The 19,988-nt window shown below is 38.4% G+C and overlaps 1 protein-coding gene across 4 annotated transcripts in view; it reads right to left on the bottom strand.

Annotated features, from left to right (window-relative positions):
- Positions 1-19,988, bottom strand: part of Ppp2r2a (protein phosphatase 2 regulatory subunit Balpha) — a 70,671-nt gene that overhangs the window by 21,084 nt on the left and 29,599 nt on the right. Inside the window, exons 2-3 of one of the 4 annotated variants that reach the window (XM_063234901.1) lie at positions 6,185-6,282; positions 5,175-5,245 (exon numbers count right to left, since the gene is read on the bottom strand). The exons of 1 other annotated variant lie outside the window; for it this stretch is intronic. Coding sequence is in view for 2 of the 3 variants with exons in the window: in XM_063234899.1 (XP_063090969.1) it covers positions 6,185-6,282 (98 nt within the window). In the remaining variant the exon portion in view is untranslated. The remainder of the gene's footprint in view (positions 1-5,174; positions 5,246-6,184; positions 6,283-19,988) is intronic. 2 more of the 4 variants (XM_063234900.1, XM_063234899.1) reach the window with 2 other exon arrangements.

Here is a 19,988-nt window from a genome sequence, read left to right as displayed (position 1 = left end):
GTTTACTGTGTACTGAGGAATGGCTCCAGGTCTCAAACACACTCGGCAAGCACTCTGCTACTGAGCTACATCTTCAGCCCTTTTTATTTTACTTTGAGACAAGGTCTTGCTAAATGACAATTGAATTGGAATCTTCCTGCCTTACCCTGCAATTCTGATTACAACTCATCAGATTACAATTCATCAGATGTTGAACATTGTATTTATGGCATTTTGCTGGTGTTCAGTTTTGGATTTCTCATTTTCAGATTAGGATTACTCAACCTGTATTTAAAAAGTCTGAAAGTGAAGTATTTATCTCATGAAACATAACTTAAAGATTTTCTTGTGTGATTTTTAATAGTAAGGCCCATTATTATGTAGCTGTTTTTTCTACTATGATTAGTATCCAGATTTATGGATGCGTCTTGATTTATGGAGAATGAGCTTTTATTCACTTGACTACCTATACTAACTGGAAAACATCATTTATCTAAGGCTCAATTTCAACTTATTATAAATTTGTAATAAATCATGTGATGGGTATTATACACACACCTTTGTTATTCTGCTGTGAAGACAGACTTAAAAGACACCGTAGCAGAAGGCCTGACATACCAACTGTCACTGCTCTACAGGTCAGATGGGCAAAGTTGTGAGCCAGTAATCAAGATGTGGGTGTGGTTTGGGCTTTGAGATTTAGCACCTGGCTAACCATGTCCAGATGCCACTCTGCTTACTTGTAAAAGGGACTGGGGTTACCGGGGCTATGCATTTGAGGCACATCACTCACCCCTCAGGGATGCACAGCTGAACCTGTGGATTCTGTTAATTCACTGGGCAAAGATTTACGTACTTGCTACTACCAATCTCAAACTAAAGCCCAAATGTTTTCTGATCAAAAACACAGACTATGTAATTCAGACTGGCTTTGGACTCATTATATAGCCCAGGCTGGTTTTGAACTTGTGGCAATCCTCCTGTCTCTGCTTCCCAGGTGCTCATTACAGGTGTGCACCATCAATGCCTGGTTAGCTCTTAAATTTTATAAACGCAGCACCAACGTAACTGAACTCAAAACAAACTTACAGTTAGCTGGGACAGGAGAGGCTTCTGGGGATGCAGATGGCAGAAGGCTTCTGCAGTGCCCATAACAGTCTATTTCTTGGTTCAGTGGATACTCACGTAAGTTTTGTAAACCTTCATGCAAATGCATCCTTAGGATTTTGTGTACTTTCATATGTTATGACTATTCTGGGAAAGATGATTCAAAGTATTTTGGATGATACAAACGAAAAAGATGTGAATCAAGACATTTATCATTTTGCAGTTTATAAAAAAAGTGATTAAGTCACATAACTGCCCAAAATTCTGTTTTATAAGCTTGGTCAGCAGTAGAAATGTGCATGTTAAATACATGCTCCAGATGATTCTAACATTTTACTTTCTGACAAACATGACCACAGAGTCATGGACAACCAAAAATACAGAGTTAAAGTCCAGCAGCTAAAAAAGAAATCTCACAGACAAAAACCCTGTTTGGGGTTTCTGTCGGAGTAAGAGTTTTTTCCTTAGCCTCTCATGCATTCTTTCCACCATATTCCAGCCAAATGACCATTCAGCCCATTTGTGAATTTATTCCCACACATAAATTCATCTGTTTTCCACATGAAACCATAAACATCAAGGCTCTCCATTCTAACCAGATATGGTAGTGCAATCCTATAACCCCAGCCTTTGGGAGACTGAAGCAGGAAGATCTCAAGTTTGAGCCCCAACTGGGCAATCTAGCAAGATCTGTCTCACATTCATTCATTCACACACACCCACCCAAATGGGGTTGGGGATATAATTCAGTACATAGATCTTGGGTTCAATTACCAGTACTACAAAAATAAGAACAGAAGCTATAAACTCCAGAAATATAGTTTTGATTTTTTTTTTTAAGCCAGGGATTGATCTTGCGCTTGCCAGGCAGGCGCTTGTGCTGCTAAGCTAAATCCCCACCCTAATACTACAAAAATAAATAGACACAAAAAACTCTTTCCATTACTCTCTTCCCCATAAGCCAAGCAGCCTAGATGCCTCCAAAAACTCTTTGCTGACTTTTTGAGACAAGGTCTCATTATGCAGTTCAGGTTGGTCTCGAACCCACTATGGAGTCCAGGTTGGTCTAGAATTCATGTGATCCTCCTGCCTCAGCCTTTCAAGGGTGGGGATTACAGGTATATGACAACCATGCCCGGCTTCACTAACATTTCTACATTTGATATTCTGACTAGCACAGTTAAGAATCAAGGTAAAGGAATGCTGCCACATTACCCAAACCAGATTTTGTTCCTTTACTAAAATAAACATCAAATTAAGCAATCTTTTGGTATAAATAATGTTCAATTCTGTTATACTGCAATTTGTGCCCCAGTCTAATCCTTCCAAATAAGTTAAAAAGAGAATACCATCATACTAATATTGCTCATGTTCTGTAATAAGCATTCTTCCTAAGGTTTCTTCTGGATCCTCTGGGGAGTAGTGGAAATACCATCATCAAGAAGAAAAAAGCAAAAGAGAATTAAAAGCTTAAGAACATTACCTGCAGTCCTAGCAAACAGGAATCCAAGGTCTCATATGCCTCAGAAAGAATTTATATAAAGGTGCTGCTCCCTTCTCTCACTAACTGTCCCTTACAAACAACTTCCACATAACTCACCATGAGAAAAGAAAAACAACTGCAGGTCTGAGCAACCCCAAGTCTGGAGGAAACCAGCTACATCCACAACTACTTGCCACTTAACTTGAACACCCATGAAAACACACATCTAAAAACTCAATCTATCATCTACTGTAACAGCTGCCCAAAATCTTCTAATCACTAAGGCCCTGAGTACTTAATGAGCTCCACAACTATTCATAAGCCAGATTTGTTTGTAAGCCTAATGTGTTACACAGCACACCTGTGAAAAATAAGCACTTGAATGTTCGTAAGTGGGGCCTTACTATAATTGTATTAATATTTCTATTAACAAGAAGAAAATACCTATCACTTGTTGACAAAAACTATTATATATTGAAAAAAATTAGAAGACACACACTATAAAAACACTGGTTATTTATCAGAAGTTTGGACTTTCATCGATCACCTAACACCTGTCATTACCTTGAGGAAATCTTTACCTCCATGCTTCAATTTCTGTATTTCTCTAACAGAGAGCCTGAGTAACAACACTTAAATACGTTAAAACATACTGTAAATGACAGTTAAAAATGTTAAGCAATGGCCAGTCTCAAAGGTACTCAAACTAAATGAAGAGCCTGTAAGTGACAACTCAGTTTCTTTACGTTTTGGTTAGGAAATGGATGGAGAGGCAACAAGAGGAAACAGAGACCCAAAAGCATGAAAGGAAGGAGACCTGAAATGTCCAAAGGATAGGACAAATGAGAAAGGAAGGTTCACGGATGGCAAAGTATGATGTCTCAATTCTTTGCTGCTACTGAAGGAAGAACAATAAAAAGTGGTGGAGATATTCTGGTCTCCAATAAAGTCAAGTTTAGTAAGGAACCTTGCTACCAGGTAAAACGATAAAGCTACAGTACATTAAATGCCATTACTTTGCAAATAAATCCGCCATCATTGTCCAGAGACTAAGAAACATCTACTGGGTAGGGAGCAGTATACACTGGAATATACCTCTACCAGAAATTAGAAGCCCAAACCTTAATCTCAGAGCTTTGCTAATAGTCTAAGCAATATAACTCTGTTATATACATTTCTGAGGGACTTACATAAAAATTAAGATCAGCTAACACTATTTTACAGACGTATAGCCGTGATTTCATAAAATCTCACCCAATGGTGGTACAGACAAAGTGAAGTATGCACATTTATAACCAAAGACATCCTGAAGGTACACTGTATTAGAAATTCTTGTGTAAGATACGGCTTTAAAAGGTGAAAAATTAATTAGGTAAAATGCATCAAATTAATACTAAAGATTAAATTTCAAGAGGGAAAATTCAATCGCTGCCGCTATTATTTAATCACTTAAAATACATTCACAGTAACTGCTGAAATAAATGCTACTAATCTGAATTCTAGACAAGAGATTTTCTTGTGTGTGGTACTGGGATTGGACTGAGCCTCATAAATCTAGCGAAGTACTTTACCAATGAGCTGCAATACAAGCCCATCTGTCTTGAATTCTGAAATCTAAGAAGGACAGATACAGAAAATGGAAGTGCCCTTCCTAAGAAGTCAGTCTGGTTCCCTCCTTCTTCAAAAAGACTGATGTAAAACGATTAGCACTTTAAATCTTTAGTGAGATTTCAGAAAATCGTAAGAAATGATTACTCGTTAGTGTAAATTTCTTGGCCTATCTACCAAGTAAAATGTTTGAAAATTAACTATGTTACATCTTGAATTATAAATTAATTCTAAACATGGTCTTTAGGAAACATGAACTACTACTTTGAACATAACTACTAAGCCTATTTCAAAATATTTGTTCCATTTTTCTTAAAATTTCACCCATTTTTTCCACATCTCATTTGACTTTAAACAAGCTACCACCTACAAAAGATGAAAATGGCAGCATTCTTAAGCAAAATACTTCCAAGTTAGCTTTTAAGTGACAAAGTTTAAAATAATATGATTCAGATGACCTCACTGACTGTTTCTGTAATCAAGATTAAACACAGTAAGCAAAATTAGTTTTTAAAAACATTTTCTTAAAACACCTTTCTTTAAAACAAAAAGCCAAGTGTAGACAGCCATATTTTTAATTAGAAAGAAAGCAAAAAACAAAGACCCACACCCAAGAGCAAGCAGAGGGTGCTGATGGGAAACCTGCTCTAAGCTCCTAAACTGTCATGTCAACATTCACTCCTTGGTTATCTAACATGAAAGTCAGCAAAACACATGAAGACAACCAGTCAGAAATTCTGGGTTCTGGTTGTCCTGATCTCAATTTCCTTGTGTATCTAAAGGGTAACTGAAATGATTTCTAAGGTCACCTCTTAAGACCAGAAAACTAATTTAGGCCCCCTTCCCAGCAAACCATTCTTTTTCAAGCAAGCTTGAGTCTTACTTTTGTTTTTCCAACCAAATACTTAAATAAAAAGTTAAAAGGATACATATTTAGTATTTGTGCATCTTCTAATCAGACACTATTAATCATTTCTTTTAAAATTAAATTACCTACCTCACTGGGGTGTTGTGAGGATTAATTCATTAGTGTTTGTAAAGCACTTTGAGATCCTCAGGTCAAAGGCGCTATAGAAGTGCAAAGTAGTAGTATTATTACTAGATTCTTTGCTTATTTAAGGAATTTCACAATCCTTTAAAGCCTAATTCTGTGTTATGACATCTTTTTTTAAAAATCCTGTATTGTATCCACATTATTTTAATTTCTTTTTGAGTATGTTATAGACAGGGTGCCAGTGTTTTCAAAACAAACGACTTTAAAGGTTAAATTCTGATCTACAAATGAGGAGATAAAAGAGTCAGGGAAAAACCATTGTGGCAATTTTATTTAGCATAACATTTTGGTGAGAAATCCTGTCAACCAGATTTAGAAGTGTGCCTAAGTCTTAAGAAAAATAAAACAAAACGCACTTTAAACATAATGATTCGGCAACAAAATTCCTTTCTTCAAAGAGAAAAGGAAACACAGCCCAATCCACTTACTAACAGCTAGCAAACCGTCCTTACACATTCTGTGTACATGCATATACATGCAACTGTCCTTCACACTTATTTTTAAATTACAGCCACAGTATTAACACCAAAACCACGGAGCTAGCTTCTTTTCCTTTAAAATGGCTTCCCATCTTCACTCACATAAAGCAAGTTCAGCACTGAGAAGAGGTCAAAGCAACTCTGCTTTATGGAATTTTAAGAGAAAACTTAATAGCCAAGGATCACGAATTCAAAATTAGTTAAAACCTTTTGGATTGTTTCATTATTTCCCACCCACTTCTCTAACCAGATCTTTTTACATTAAAGTGTGCTTTAAGTCAAAACAATGCACGCACCATGTACACACATTTGTGATAAAGCTAAGGAACCAGAGAACTACATATTGAATATTCTCAATAAAGACTTCTTCAATAAACTGATGTTCTTTCAACATCCTCTTATGAGCTTCTCCAGTGCCACACAAGCTCCAGTCTCATGATCAAACTGAAAATGATATAAATCTTAAACACTTACCTCCTGCTCCTGTTGAAAGATGACAACTCTACCACCTTTATCTCCTGTAGCTAGTAATTCTCCAGAATGATTAAATTCTACTGTAGAAATTATATCTGCTGCATAAATGAAACAAAAACAGACATTAGTTGTTTGCCAGTTTCCTAGGTCTGAGAATTAGCACGTTTCCTAGCATATGCTAAGCCTCTATCAGCCTGCCATCACAGTAAATTTTCTTTCATGAATATCTGATTCGCCAAAAAAGATTCTACAGAATAAACCAGTATGAAATTAACAATGCAATAATAAAATGCTAGCGGCTTAGTAATATGTTTACTAAATTCAGAAATGCAAAGGCAACTTCTAAAACATTCTGATGCTTTGTTTCTGAAACAGTTCTGATAATACCACATAAAAATTGTGTTGTTAGTTAGCTTAAATAGCTTTTATTGGGGCTGGGGATTTAGCTCAGCGGCATAAGCGCCTGCCTTGGAAGCAGACAGTTGTGAGTTCGATCCCTGGTACCAATGAAAAGGAAAAAGACCAAAAAAAGAAAAAAAAATAGCTTTTATTTAAATTCTATTTTTGTTTATTTTTATTCTTTGGGTTTTTTGAGCCATGGTCTCACTATGTATTCAGGCTGGGCTTGAGTTCACTATGTAGCCCAGGCTGGCCTCAAACTTGTGGAGATCAGCCTCCCAAGTGTGGGGGTTACTGGTGTGCACCGCTGTTATATAGTTGTGAAGTTTTATTTTTATTGGTACATGTCTGTAGTCTATTATAACTACATTCATCATGGAGAGTTAGGAAATATACCTGACATTTTTCATTTCCTTTTTTAACCCCTTCTCCCTCCCTATTCCATTTGGTTCCTTTCTCATATACGTACAGTATAATATATATAATACATATTACATATAATTTATATTATACAGTACCCATATGTGTGTGTGTGTGTATCCACTTGAAATGTTTATAGTAATGATAATCACCTTCCTCACAGGGACTTGATATATGTACACAGCACTTCATAACCTTCTCCTTTCCCTGCTCTCCTACTGTCTTTTGGTTCGCTTTTCATATGCCAAGGATCCATCCATTTCCTATTGTCTGTTCTTTAGTTTGCACTTAGTATGTATTGGAAATCACATAATATTTAAGTGTGTGTTTGGTTTACTTCACTCAGCTTGAGACCACTTGTGGTCTCAAGGTGCACCCATTTTCCTACAAATGACTCAACTTTATCCTTCTTAATGGCAGAGTAGAAAGATAACCTCTTGGGGGCTGGGGATTTAGCTCAGTGGCATAAGTGCCTTCCCTGCAAGTGTGTAGTTGTGAGTTCGATTCCTGGTATCAATAAAAACGAAAAAGACCAAAAAAAAAAAAAAAAAAAAAAGACAACCTCTTTAACAAATGGTGCTAGGAAAACCAGTTATCCATGTGCAAGATTGAATCTACAACCACATCTATCTATACAGAACCAAAATGAAAATCAATCTAAATACTGAAATAGAAACAGCTTGCAAGAAGACAATATAATTCTTGAAGATACGGGGATAGGCAAAGGTTTTCTAAACAGAACCCTGGCTGCACAAGAAATAATTTCAAGAATCAACAAATGAGATCAAATCAAGTTAAAAAGCTTTTTGCACAGCAATGAAAACCAACACAATGAAGAAACAACCCACAGAATAGGAAAACATTTTGCCATCTATTCATTGAAGGACTATCTAGAATATAAAGAACTTAGAACACTGATTCCATCTCACTCCAGAAAATATGGCCATTTTCCAACAATCAAGAATGTTTGCGGGGGGGTGGTGGTGGTGGTGGTGGTGGTGGTGGTTCATAGTTGATAGAGTGTAAAATGGTACATCCACTACTCAAATCAAATCAGTACGGAGATTCCTCGAAAGACTAAAACTAGAAATCTCATTTGACCCAGCTATTCCTCTACTAGCTATCTTCTCAAGAGTTGGGCATATTAGAGTAATACAGGCATATCCATATTTACAGCAGCATGATTTGTAAAAGTTAAAACTTGAGAACAAACTAAATGTTCATCAACAGATGAACAGATAAAGAAAATGTGGTATTCATACATAATCAAGTACTACTCTGTCACATAAAGAATTTCTTTACACAATTTTGATAAACTTTTGAGGGAGGGAGGTGGGGGCTAAAACCCAGGACCTCACATATTAGCCAAGGGCTCTTCCACTCAAAGCCTTACCTTCCACCCTAATAAGTAAGCTTGTCTGTGCAAATCCAGAACTTGTAAAACTAAGGTAGATATTACTAGAATGGGGTAAATATTATAATGTAAAAATAATTTCTGATGGAATTCTAACAGTTGTAAATACGAACTATGGTCCCAAACAAAAGCAAACATGAACCCACTTTACAAAACATACTTTGAACAATGCACTCTGAGTTAAGAAAACAACTATCAACTTAGATGTGTTGGACCATGCCTGTGATCCCAGCTAATGGGAACGGCAGGAGCATCGAAGGTGCAGGCCAGCCTGGACAACTTAGTGAGACCTCTCAAAATTAAATGCCTGGCAGTGTAGTTCAATATGAGACCGCTTACCTACCACATAGGAGGGCCTGAGCTCAGCCCCCAGTACGTGCAAAACAAAAAACACTAACGCATCTTCTCATGGTGCAATGCTAGGATCAAGGGTACAAAGGATTAAGAGTGTGAGTGCTAGCCGGGTGTGATGGCTCACGCCTGTAATCCTAGCACTTGGGATGCTGAGGCAGGAGGATTGCTGGGAGTTCGAGACCAGAATGGGCTGCAAAGTGAGCTCAAGACCAGCCTGAACTACATAATGAGACTCTGTCTCAAAAAGACAAAAAAAAAAGTTTCCCAAGAAAGGCCAACGATTTAGCTCAGTGGCTCAAGCACTTGCCTGGTAAGCACAAGGTCGTGAGTGCAATCCCTTATACAAAAAAAAAAAAAAAAGAGTGTGAGTGCTACCTGCCCTAACTAGCTTGGATAAAATATAAAGGATAGAAAGAATTCTAGTTGACCCTCGTTGCTCTGCTACCTTCTGCCCAACATGGACTGTTTCTCCTCTGCAGTACCTGTCTGCCATGCTACCACCCTGCCTTGGAGCCAGATTACAGATAGACTCGCCTTTTCTCCTTTAACTTTGGGTGTTGGCATTTTGTACCAGCAACAAGAAAAAGTAACTAAGTCATTACTTTACCAGGCATAGTGCTCCTTTCTTGTCACCTACCTTCTGTATGTGTGCCATAATAAAATATAATCAGCCAAGGGAACACTGTCATGGTAAAAAAAAAAAATAAACAAGGGAAGACTTTTACAAACAGCATTCCTATACATCAAGTAACCAAATTCTTAACCTTGACAGTCTATACATACTTCAGCTTTTGAGTTGTGAGGCATTTTACAGAGGTACCTGTTGACCCTGTCATCCCATTTGAGAACTAGGTTCCAAATAAATGATTTGAAAGAAACCAATCATGTATAGATGTGCTTAGAACCGTTATTACCTATACAAAAGAATAAAGCTGACCATATTTTAAAAACCCAATAGTGAAAAATATAAAGTTTCCTCAAGTCACTCTTGGAAGAATATGGCAAGCTGAGTACTTGGCCAGGCTATAGGACCTGGTTGTTTGCAGAAAGCATTTGCAAAGCCCTGGTCTTGCATATGAACTAACTGGATACTGAGAGCAACACAGCGCACATGGCTGTATGGATGTAAGACACACCACACTGATGTCCAACCACATGATGAGCAACACATGTACAATCCTAATAATACCAAACACTATGCCAAGGTATACATTTATACAGTCTCATTTAATTCTTCACATCACTGTAACAGAGGAATAATTTTCAAGTAAAGGGAAGCTCCAAGAGATTGAGTAATTTACCTAAGAAAATCAGTTATCAGAGCCAGGATTCAAATTTAGTATGAATAAAAAAGTATATGGAAAACCTAGCAGCACAGGATTTTATATAATGAAGACTAATAGAATAAAGTACACGTTCAATTATCATCTCTTTTGCAATGCCAAAATGCCTGAATTAAATAAAACATTTATAGCCAAAGAACATCAATTTTATATTACTTACTAATGATCAGTTTAGGATTACTGCCTGTCTCTACCATAAAACTTGATTTGGTATCTGCTACATTCATGGAAGACACACATTTTAAATTCTAGGCCCTTGAGAGGCTTACAGGAAAAGGAAACTGTAATCCCAACAGGTGACAGAGAACTTCATAAACATTTAAGAAAACCAAAGTAGTACAATAAAGCAAGATGAACAACTGCAAAGTTAATCTTAAGACTGAAGGACCAAGAAATACATAGAGATGCCTCCTCTTTTAAAATAGTAAATAGTGCTGGGGCCGCAGCTGAGTAGCAGAGCATGCGCTCGGTATGGGCAAGGCCCATGGGTTCAATCACAGCACCAGCCAATACACTGATCAGTAACGGGAAGAGGAATCAATTTGGAGGAACTGCTTTTTTAAACCAGACTACAGATTTTTGTAAGCTCCACTTGCAACAGTTAATGTTAGGATCTATTGGATGCTGACAAGCTATATTCTATTGTTTCAATATGATTAGGCTTTTAAGCTAAATAACAAAGTCCCCAGCATCATCACCCCTCCAAAAGTTAAAAAAAAAAAAAAAAAAAGATTGCCTCCTGCTTTTGGCTACAAAACAAACAAATGATTTGGATTTACTACCCTGCGACAAGATGACTGAGCAAAATGTAAGAAAAACTGTTTTCAGACAATAAATACCACGGAGCACAGGACTGCAAAAAACAGAAAGCAAGCCTTGTATGTGTTCCACTGTCCTAACCACAAGGAGTTTCCAGGACAAGGTGATGAGGCAAGTGAATCCAGACACTTATCATCTGTAGCTACAGGAAACCAACAGCAGAGCCTAGGATATTCGGCTGAACCTAGAGCAGGAAATACATGGTTTGACACCAGATCTGGGAAAGAGTAACCATAGTGGAGCCCCCACCAGCCAGACAAGAAGAGAAACCTCACCATCAACATGTCAGGCAATTCTCCTTAGAGCTAGTAATGAGTCTACATCAGCACTAAAGCAGAACGTCCTAAGCAGCTTAAAAACAAACTCTGAAAGTTCAAACTGGTCCCAAGTAGCCTAACTACGTGTGCACTAAAACAAAATCCGACGTGTAATAATGTAAATTCACAATGTCTGGCATTTAAAATTAGGAAGCTGAGCCCAATGGCATGCTTTCCATTTACCTGAAGCTGAGGCAGGAGGATAAGTTCAAGGCCAGCCTAAGCTATTTTGAGACACTGTTTCAAAAGTAAAAAAAAGTCGAGGGATTGGCACTCCTGGCACAATGTTTACCTAGCATGTTAAGTCATGGAGTAAATCGTCGGTACCACTCAAAATAAAAATTACCAGGAATGTAAAAAAGCAGGAAAATGTGATCCATTTGAGGGTAGATATGGGGATAACAGAAACAGAAATGACAAAAAATGCTGGATTAAAACCCTAGTAGACAAGGAACTAAAACAGCCACTATAAATATGTTCCATGTGCCCCAAAATAAAATTATGAACATAACATAAGTGAAATAAAAAGGACATTTAAAAACAAAAATTCACTATACAACAGGATTAGCAGATCAGACAGTGCAGTAGAAATGAGCAGGAACTTGGAAGACTTAGCAGCAGAATCAGAAAAAAATGAAGAGGCAGAGGGGAAAAAAAGAGAACAAAGATTTGACCTGAAGAACCCTGCTTCCCTGGAAGAAAAGCTGAGAAAGTATACGCTCAAGCACAGCACTCCATTACAGACAACAACCAACAACATGCAGGTGCCAGGAATAAATGCAGACTCTAAAGCTATGTAGTTGTGGCAAATCAAAGACCATCAGCAAGGGCTGGGATATGGCTTGGTGGCACAGTGTCTGCCTGGTAAGCACAAGGTTCTGGGTTCAATTTCCAGTATTAAAAACAAACCAAATCAAAACAGAACCCCAAACTCTGAACCCAACCCAAAAAACCCACAAAAAAACAGCAGCCTTGCCCTCGTGATAAAACTGCAAAATTATGAGGTTTTGGGGGGTAGAATTCTAGTATTTCAAAGTAAAATCCTCTATGGGTTTATACAGTAAGCTTCATGTACACATTAAACCTATGCCTACACATTCCCCCCTAAAAACCATTGATAAGTAAAATAGATTTGGGTTGTAGGCTTAAAAATTAAAGTTTTCATCAATGTGAACATTTGGCAGAGTGTTAAGCCATAAAGATCACAAAACAATTTTTTTCTTGATCAAAACTGTCACACAAACTGCCATATTTGGCCCATGCCTATTAACACCAATGAAGTCCCCAATGACTAGTAGGGGGAAGAAAATAATAGGGGTTTCCATAATATGTGTACATCAGTTAATGGTGTGCCACACATGTTAGCAGCTATAAATCTTTAAGCGTAACATAATTTCAGGGTTATTAGGAATAAATTGACCAACAGTGCATATACCCCTCTCTCATGACTGATACATTCAAAGAACAGAGGAAGAGATGGGAAAGACACTTGGGAAAGACAAGGGCAAGAGAAGGATAGATCGACAGAAAACATATTTGAAGCCTGACACATACCTGTAATCCCAGAACTCTGGTAGACTGAGGTGGGAGGAAGAAGGAAGGGAGGGAACATAGAAAATTTTTATCAATATAGAAAGTGTGTGTTTTTTCTAAGCAGGCATACAAAAGTAAATAAGCACGTAAACAAGCTAAGGAAACTCAAACAATTTCAATTATAGTTTTTCTGGTTTTGATTTGTTAGGACAAAGTCCTACTACACAGTTGAGGTTGGTCTTGAACTCACAGTGATTCTCCTTTCTCATTCCCCAAGTTTAGCAATTTAGTAGTAGTAAATCCACATTACAGGTGTGCACCACACTAAGCTCACCCACTAAAGATCACATTTTCTAGTAACATTATAAAATTAGCTGAAGACACGTTCCTGCTGGCTTGAGCCAGTGGTGGAACAAATGGTTCTAATCACTGATGAGTCATTTGACTAATAAAATTAATAAATAGCTGTACCAACAGTGAGTGGTTCAAGCTGCTCCTTTGTTTTGTCAATGTGTTAAAATCTATAGGTTCTAATCAACTACTTGGTAACCTGAAGACTCTTTAGGTTTTCTTAGGGAAAAATGAGAAATCAGTACTGCAGCAGAAGTACTGCGGCAGTACAGTCACTATAAACTCAACAACTCACTCTCACAAGGACTAACTCTGGGGTTCCATCAGACCATCATTAATTCCAAGAGCACTTCCCAACCCAAAAACCTCAAGACCCTCCTCTAGTATCCACCTCTCTATCCCTGTTGTTTTTGTTTGTTCGGGTGAGGTTTTTTTTGGTGTGTGCGCCACTGGAGACTGAATCCAGAGCCTTCACACTGAGCGACATCTCTAGCCACTTTTCTCACTAAATTGCTAAACTAAACCACCCTGCTGGGCTCGAACTTGTAATCCTCCTGCCTCTGCCTGCCTGATTCCTGGGATTACAGGTGTGTACTATCATGCATGCTCTCATTAATGCTGGAGATCACCCAGAGCCCCGGCAACTAAAAACAGGCTTTGTGCCCAGTCCTAAGTTCTGCCTTTTGAAGGTTCCACCATCTTTCCTGTGATCACAATGGAGACCAAGCTCTAACACTGAGCTGCTGAGGCTCAAAATTCAATGCTGCAGCAGACCTTTCTTCACTTATATACAAAAAAAGTCACAAACCACTTCACTATGACTATTAATGTACAGACATGTAACAGGAAATTTCTGCATTTTGTCAACACATGTGAAGAAAAGTAACAGAGTGGCACAGTTAACTAACACTCATCTTTTTTCTTTAGACTTGCTTCATCAATTTAAAAATTTACAGGAGTTACAAAAATGGCAGGAGAATTTCCATAACCCCTTACACCTAGGTTCTCTGTTTATATCTCACATTACTATGGTACACTTGTCACAAGTAGGGAAACAACACTGAAAAAGTATTATCACTTAAACTTAATTTGGTAACCACCAGTTTCCCCCTACTATCCCTTTCCAGTCCCAGGACCACATCCAGGGTAGGTATTGCATTTAGCCATCACATCTCCTTCGTTTCCTTAGGCCTGCGCAAGTTTCTCACAAGCAGTTTTCAATACACTTGTTTTTGATGACCATAACAACTTAAGAGGCAATGATGAGAGGCTTTTTGCAGAATGTTCCTTAGTTTGGGAATTCAGACACATCGCTAAGCGCCACCCACAGTGGAGACATAAAGGGTTCTAAAACACCTATGTGTGTGTGTGTGTGTGTGTGGAGGGGGTGGGGGATTGATGTTAAATACTTAAATTCCATGAAATTCCTTCGAATTAAAATGTCTTCATTCAATCAGTGTGAACTCAGATGTTTTGTACTTTAGACAATAAATTAATGCTACATCATTTACTGTGCTTCAAATGTTTCGGCTATAGTCAGTGTGCTTTTCTGGGGTGGCTCCTGAATTCCTTTTACACATTCTCACTCCACACTTCTGGATCTTAGCAAAGAACAGCAATGTTTATATTATCACCAAATTTCAATTATTCTATCATTCTACAGTCACACACTCAATTTTAAGAATTGGACTCAGTGAGCTTTAAAGAAATATAAATATACTGAAAACAAAATAATCACAGTAGAGGTTAAAGCCATAACTAATTCCTTGGGGCACCTGAACAAGTAACTAAAGTTTCTGTCCTGGAATAGATTTCTCAGGAAGTCCACTGAAGTTCTGAAAATAAACTGTATCAAGAGATGAGTTAACATAATAAGACAGCACGCTACCCCTCCTATTACTAATCTTCTAGCATTCAGTGTTCTTTTCAAAAGGTGAGGAGAAGAAAAAGAAGGTAGGGAGGTATGGGTGAGAACACAGCAGGTGTGCAGATCGCCTTGTCTCTTTCCAATGCAAGAGCTCACTATCAAGACACTGTGGCATATAATGGCACAGAAATTGGATTTTCATTCTGTTCTGGTTGGTTTTCAACTCACAGACCTCCCATTAAGCCACTTGTTGTTTTGCTTGAGCACATGAGCCATGCTCATGATCTTGTTCCTGGCCCCACATAGCTAATCAGAATACAGTTAAACCAAATTTCTTTCAAAAGTTCATTTTTCCTCAATGTAAGAAAACTAGATAATGCAACTATGAAACACAAGTTTACAGGCACATGTGATGGCACACACCTGCAATTCCAAGCACTTGGGAGACTGAGGCAAGAGGAGCACTGTGTGCCTGAGGCCAGCTTGGCCCACACAGTAAGACCCTATCTCAGAAACAAACATACAAAAAAACAAAAACAAAAACCAAACAGAACTAACAAATACCAGTTAAGTTTCTTACAGCACTATCACTTTTGACCTCTAGAGGGCGCTCAATGTTCTTGTTATACTCCCCCTCCTCCGCTCCCACTATATACAAAACGTAAGTACATTTGATTGTGGTACCCTAAAGAGTAAGTTCAGATAGGCTGGGGATTTAGCTCAGTAGCATAAGAGCCTGCCTGGCAAGCACAAGGTCATGAGTTCAATCCCCAGTACCAAAAAAACCGAAAAAACAAAAATACCACTGAGTTCAGTTACGTACCATCCCTTTAGGAATCTCTCCCTCCACACAAGTGAATCAGACTTGACCTACTCACCACCCGCTCCTGGGGAGCAGGCCCTATCTCTTCCTCTTCTTCACCAGCAAATTCCCTCTTCACACTTGGCATTGACTACGACTTTATTCCTGTACCTAGGAGGTTGGAAGACAGAGGTAGGAACCTGGGAACAAATGCTCCCTCCAGTTACTTCACACACAGAATACAGTGTGGCACACTCGCATAAGTAAGGAGCTGCTGTGCACATCTGCCAGGTCCCTCTCAGGTGTTCATATCCGAGGACTGAGGGATCATCCAACATTCTTAGGACCATATATACAAGGAACTCGCATAGGAAAGGCCTAAAGTTGGGCCATCAAATCTGCATTTAGCCACTATCTATATATCCTCTAAAGGAACTCAGATTCTTAAGGACTTCTTTTTTTTAAATGCTTGTTTCATAGAGCTGCTTTGAGGGGTAGACAAGCAAAAAGTACCAAGAACTGAACCTTGTATGAGGTATATGGTAAGTACAATGTAGGCACACAGCTGCTGGCATCCAGGCTTTATTACAGAAAGGAAAAGGAAGCCATGTTTCTGGGATATTCAGGTCAATCTGGCCCAAAGAACTTTAGTTCACTGGAGTCTGAGGCTAAACTACAATCAAATAGCAATTATTAAAACTGCCTTTAGAGGGGCTGAGGATTTAGCTCAGCGGCATAAGCGCCTGCCTTGCAAGCAGGCAGTCATGAGTTCGATCCCTGGTACCGATAAAAATGAAAAAGACCAAAAAAAAAAAAAAAGAAAACTGCCTTTAGGAGCTGGGGATTTAGCTCAGCAGCATAAGTACCTGCCTTGCAAGCAGGCGGTCATGAGTTTGATCCCCGGTACCAATAAAAATGGAAAAGACAAAAAAAAAAAAAAAACCTCCCTTTATCCAGGCTGAGTTGTGCATGTCCATAATCCCAACACTTGAGAAACGGAGGGAGGAGGAGGATCAACACAAATTCAAGGGCAGCTTTAACTACATAAAGAGACCCTCAAAAAACAAAACAAAACAAAAAAACCTTAAAGGATACTGTATCTTTTGGCAAAAAATAATCATCTTGACCTCATGTCACTTCCAACCAACAGCCTACAGAGAAATCTGCACAGAATAAGGGAAGTACTAATAGCTCTACAGACAATGCCTCCCCTCAGCCTGACTCGGTGAACAGGAGCATGCTCTGTGATAAGCTCCACAGAGACTGAGCCGCCACACTGCCAAGACAGAGAGAGTGAGTCCACAAGGAAATTCCCAGAGATGTGTTTTACAGCCAGTCTCCCTTTCTCCTAACTTGTTCCTGGATAACTGGATACCGTGTATGGATAAAATGGAACAGAATCACATCTGCCTACAACAAAGAACAAAGAAACAAGGGCTGGGGATTTAGCTCCACGGCATATGCACCTACCTGGCAAGCACTGAGGTCATGAGTTCGATCTCCAATACCAAAAACCAAACAATCATTCTAAACCTGAAGTTATTATTTCATTAAGAGCCACTGACTTTTAACTGGCTCAGTTTGACAAAATAACTCATCTTTTTCACTTGTCTCATCAAATATAAGGCAAACAGTTTACAAACAAGTAGAAATGTACAAAGCTCCTACATCTATGTCAAAACTGTAATTGGTAGTTACTAGTATTTGCCTAAAATCTTTACAAACTTATGCTTATCATGGGTGTGCTACACGAATCAGAACACACTTTACACTCTATTTGCCTTGGTAGTCATACCCAACTCCAACATTCACAATGTAACTTTAAACTGAATATAAAGGGGCCGCATATTTGGAGGAAAAGGCTAAAATATTTATGCATGTTTTATGAAAACTATTATAAACTTTATCCTAACTGTAAGTTTTGCTTTTTTAAAAGAATAATCCAATAAGGTATGTGCCCTGGATCATTCAAATTGAAGTAAAGAGCACTAGGCAATGGAGAAAGCAGAGGGAAAACTGGAGACCAGTCTGCAGTTACTACAAACAATGGTAAGCAACAGTGACTCTGAGCCAGTGTAAGGCAGTAATAATATTATCATTACCAGGCAACATTTACAGTGCATTCACAGCACACTAATATTTAACCCTCATAAGCATCTGTTAAATGAAAAAGAAATGCAGAGGCAAAAAAAGAAGGGATGTAAGTGAACACATTTTAAAATAGATACACAAAGCAAAGCTTGATAACTGATAGGGTGAACTTAAAGTTCAGAAAAATTTCCAGGTATTCATGTTTGCAGAATGTACTTTATATCATTAATAGGCAGATATGTACAAGTAGTACCTAAGGACACCTAAATGGCTACTATACTTTAGGTTAAAGAAAAAAAGATCCATTGGCTAAGTAATCCAAGAAACACCAATAACTTTCCAAAGTCCTTAGCCAAAACAAAGGCTCTGTGTACTTTTGTAAGGAAAAAATAATTTAGCTCAGTAAACATTGTGAAAATTTTATCTTTTCTCTCTCAGTTTTAGGAGTTAACTCTCGTGATTATTTCATGACTTGCAACTACACTGAAACTATAGTTTTAAAATAATTAAAACCAGGCCAGGGGTTATGGTGCACCCCTGTAACCAATTGATTTGAAAGTATTTTCACAAGATTCCACACCAAGGTGCAATTTCTTTCATAAATCTCACTGAAAAAAGATAAAACACTAGAAGTTTTCTCACTTTTTACTCTTCCAACCCTGACAACTGATCTTTGTCTGAGCTGTAACTCCATGGCAGACTACTACGGCTTGTCTACATACACAAGGCCCTGGGGAGCACTTCAAGATAACACCTCATCTCGCCACTGGTGTAGCTCAGTAGTTGAGCACAGGAGGCCCTGGGTTCTATCTCCAGCACAAAAACAAAACTCCACTGCCCCAACAATACTCTTCCTAAAAATTGTGCAATTTTTACTTTGCTTATTCCTATAAAAGTCATTCCGGCCAATATATTACTAAGCATCTACTGGGTACTAGACACTAGTACGCGGCTATAAGAGAGTAAGACAAAGTCTCCACCTACATGGAACCTACATTCTTGTGATGACAAACTATAACCAAAAGAGTAATAAACATGAAATGTTATTAGGTAGTTAGTTCTAAGTTCTCTGAAAGTATAAAGACTAAAAGGGAATAGAGAGCAGCGGAAAAGTAATCTACATGGCCAGAGAAAGCCTCTCCAAAGAGGGGACTTAAGGAGTACCAAAGTGCAGCAAGGACAGGCTGGGGAAGGGCCAGCCACAGTTCATAAAGGAAAGCAGAAAGCCTGAGAAAAAATTAGGCTAGCAGCAAGCAAAGTTACATTGTCATAAAAAGGATAAATCTGAGTTTTTTATATGAAAATGAATGCCATAGGAGACCATAATGTTAAGTGAAATAAATGAGACATAAAATGTTAAATAGAGTATTGGATTCACTTATAAGAGAAACCTAAAGGATAAACAATTCTAAGAGCAAAATAAAAGAGAACAGAAAGAAGGATAACCTTTAGGCAGATGGGTAAGAAATCTTGAGATGGAGGGAGAAGGGAGGGAAGGCAGAGAAGAGGGAATTAAAAGGATTAAGATGTGATAAGCACCAGCTTCCCTCTATGAATATACTGTGCACTACCAAAGTGTACTAATTTTTTAAAAAGCACACAAGCAAGGAAGCAAAACCAACGTAGGCCAGGCATGGTGGCATACACCTGTAATCCCAGCACTCGGAAGGCTGAAGCATGAAGATCACTGTGAATGAGGCCATCCTCAACTACACAGCAAGATCCTGTCTCAAAAAAGAAAAAAATGAAAAACTACTGTAAAATTACACAGTAGAGAAGGAACTAGCAGTAGAGGACACAGGAACTTTTGGTTAAAGTGAAACTGCACAAACCCCTGTTTTTTCTAATTTATGTTTTAAAGTATGAACAAGTACAAAATTGGAAAGAGGGAAAATGGTTCCTGCAGTGACCTAAGCAAGAGATGAAGACTATCGGATTAGGATGGTAGCCACAACATACAATTATCTTTAAAACATTCTGCAGTCCGCACTGTCGGAGCTCCAGGGAGGAGAGGCCAAAGGACAGCACCATGCTTGTGAAAGCGAATTTGATGAGAAAGGCAATGCCAGCTGTTGAGACAGACACTGGGAAGGC

The sequence above is a fragment of the Cavia porcellus genome, unplaced genomic scaffold (genome assembly GCF_034190915.1).
Source record: "Cavia porcellus strain 051 isolate PalLab524CR breed Dunkin Hartley unplaced genomic scaffold, mCavPor4.1 scaffold_24, whole genome shotgun sequence".
In the NCBI taxonomy this organism is placed as follows: domain Eukaryota; kingdom Metazoa; phylum Chordata; class Mammalia; order Rodentia; family Caviidae; genus Cavia; species Cavia porcellus.
Note: the sequence above shows the minus strand (reverse complement) of the source record. Positions and strands in the feature narration are given on the sequence as shown.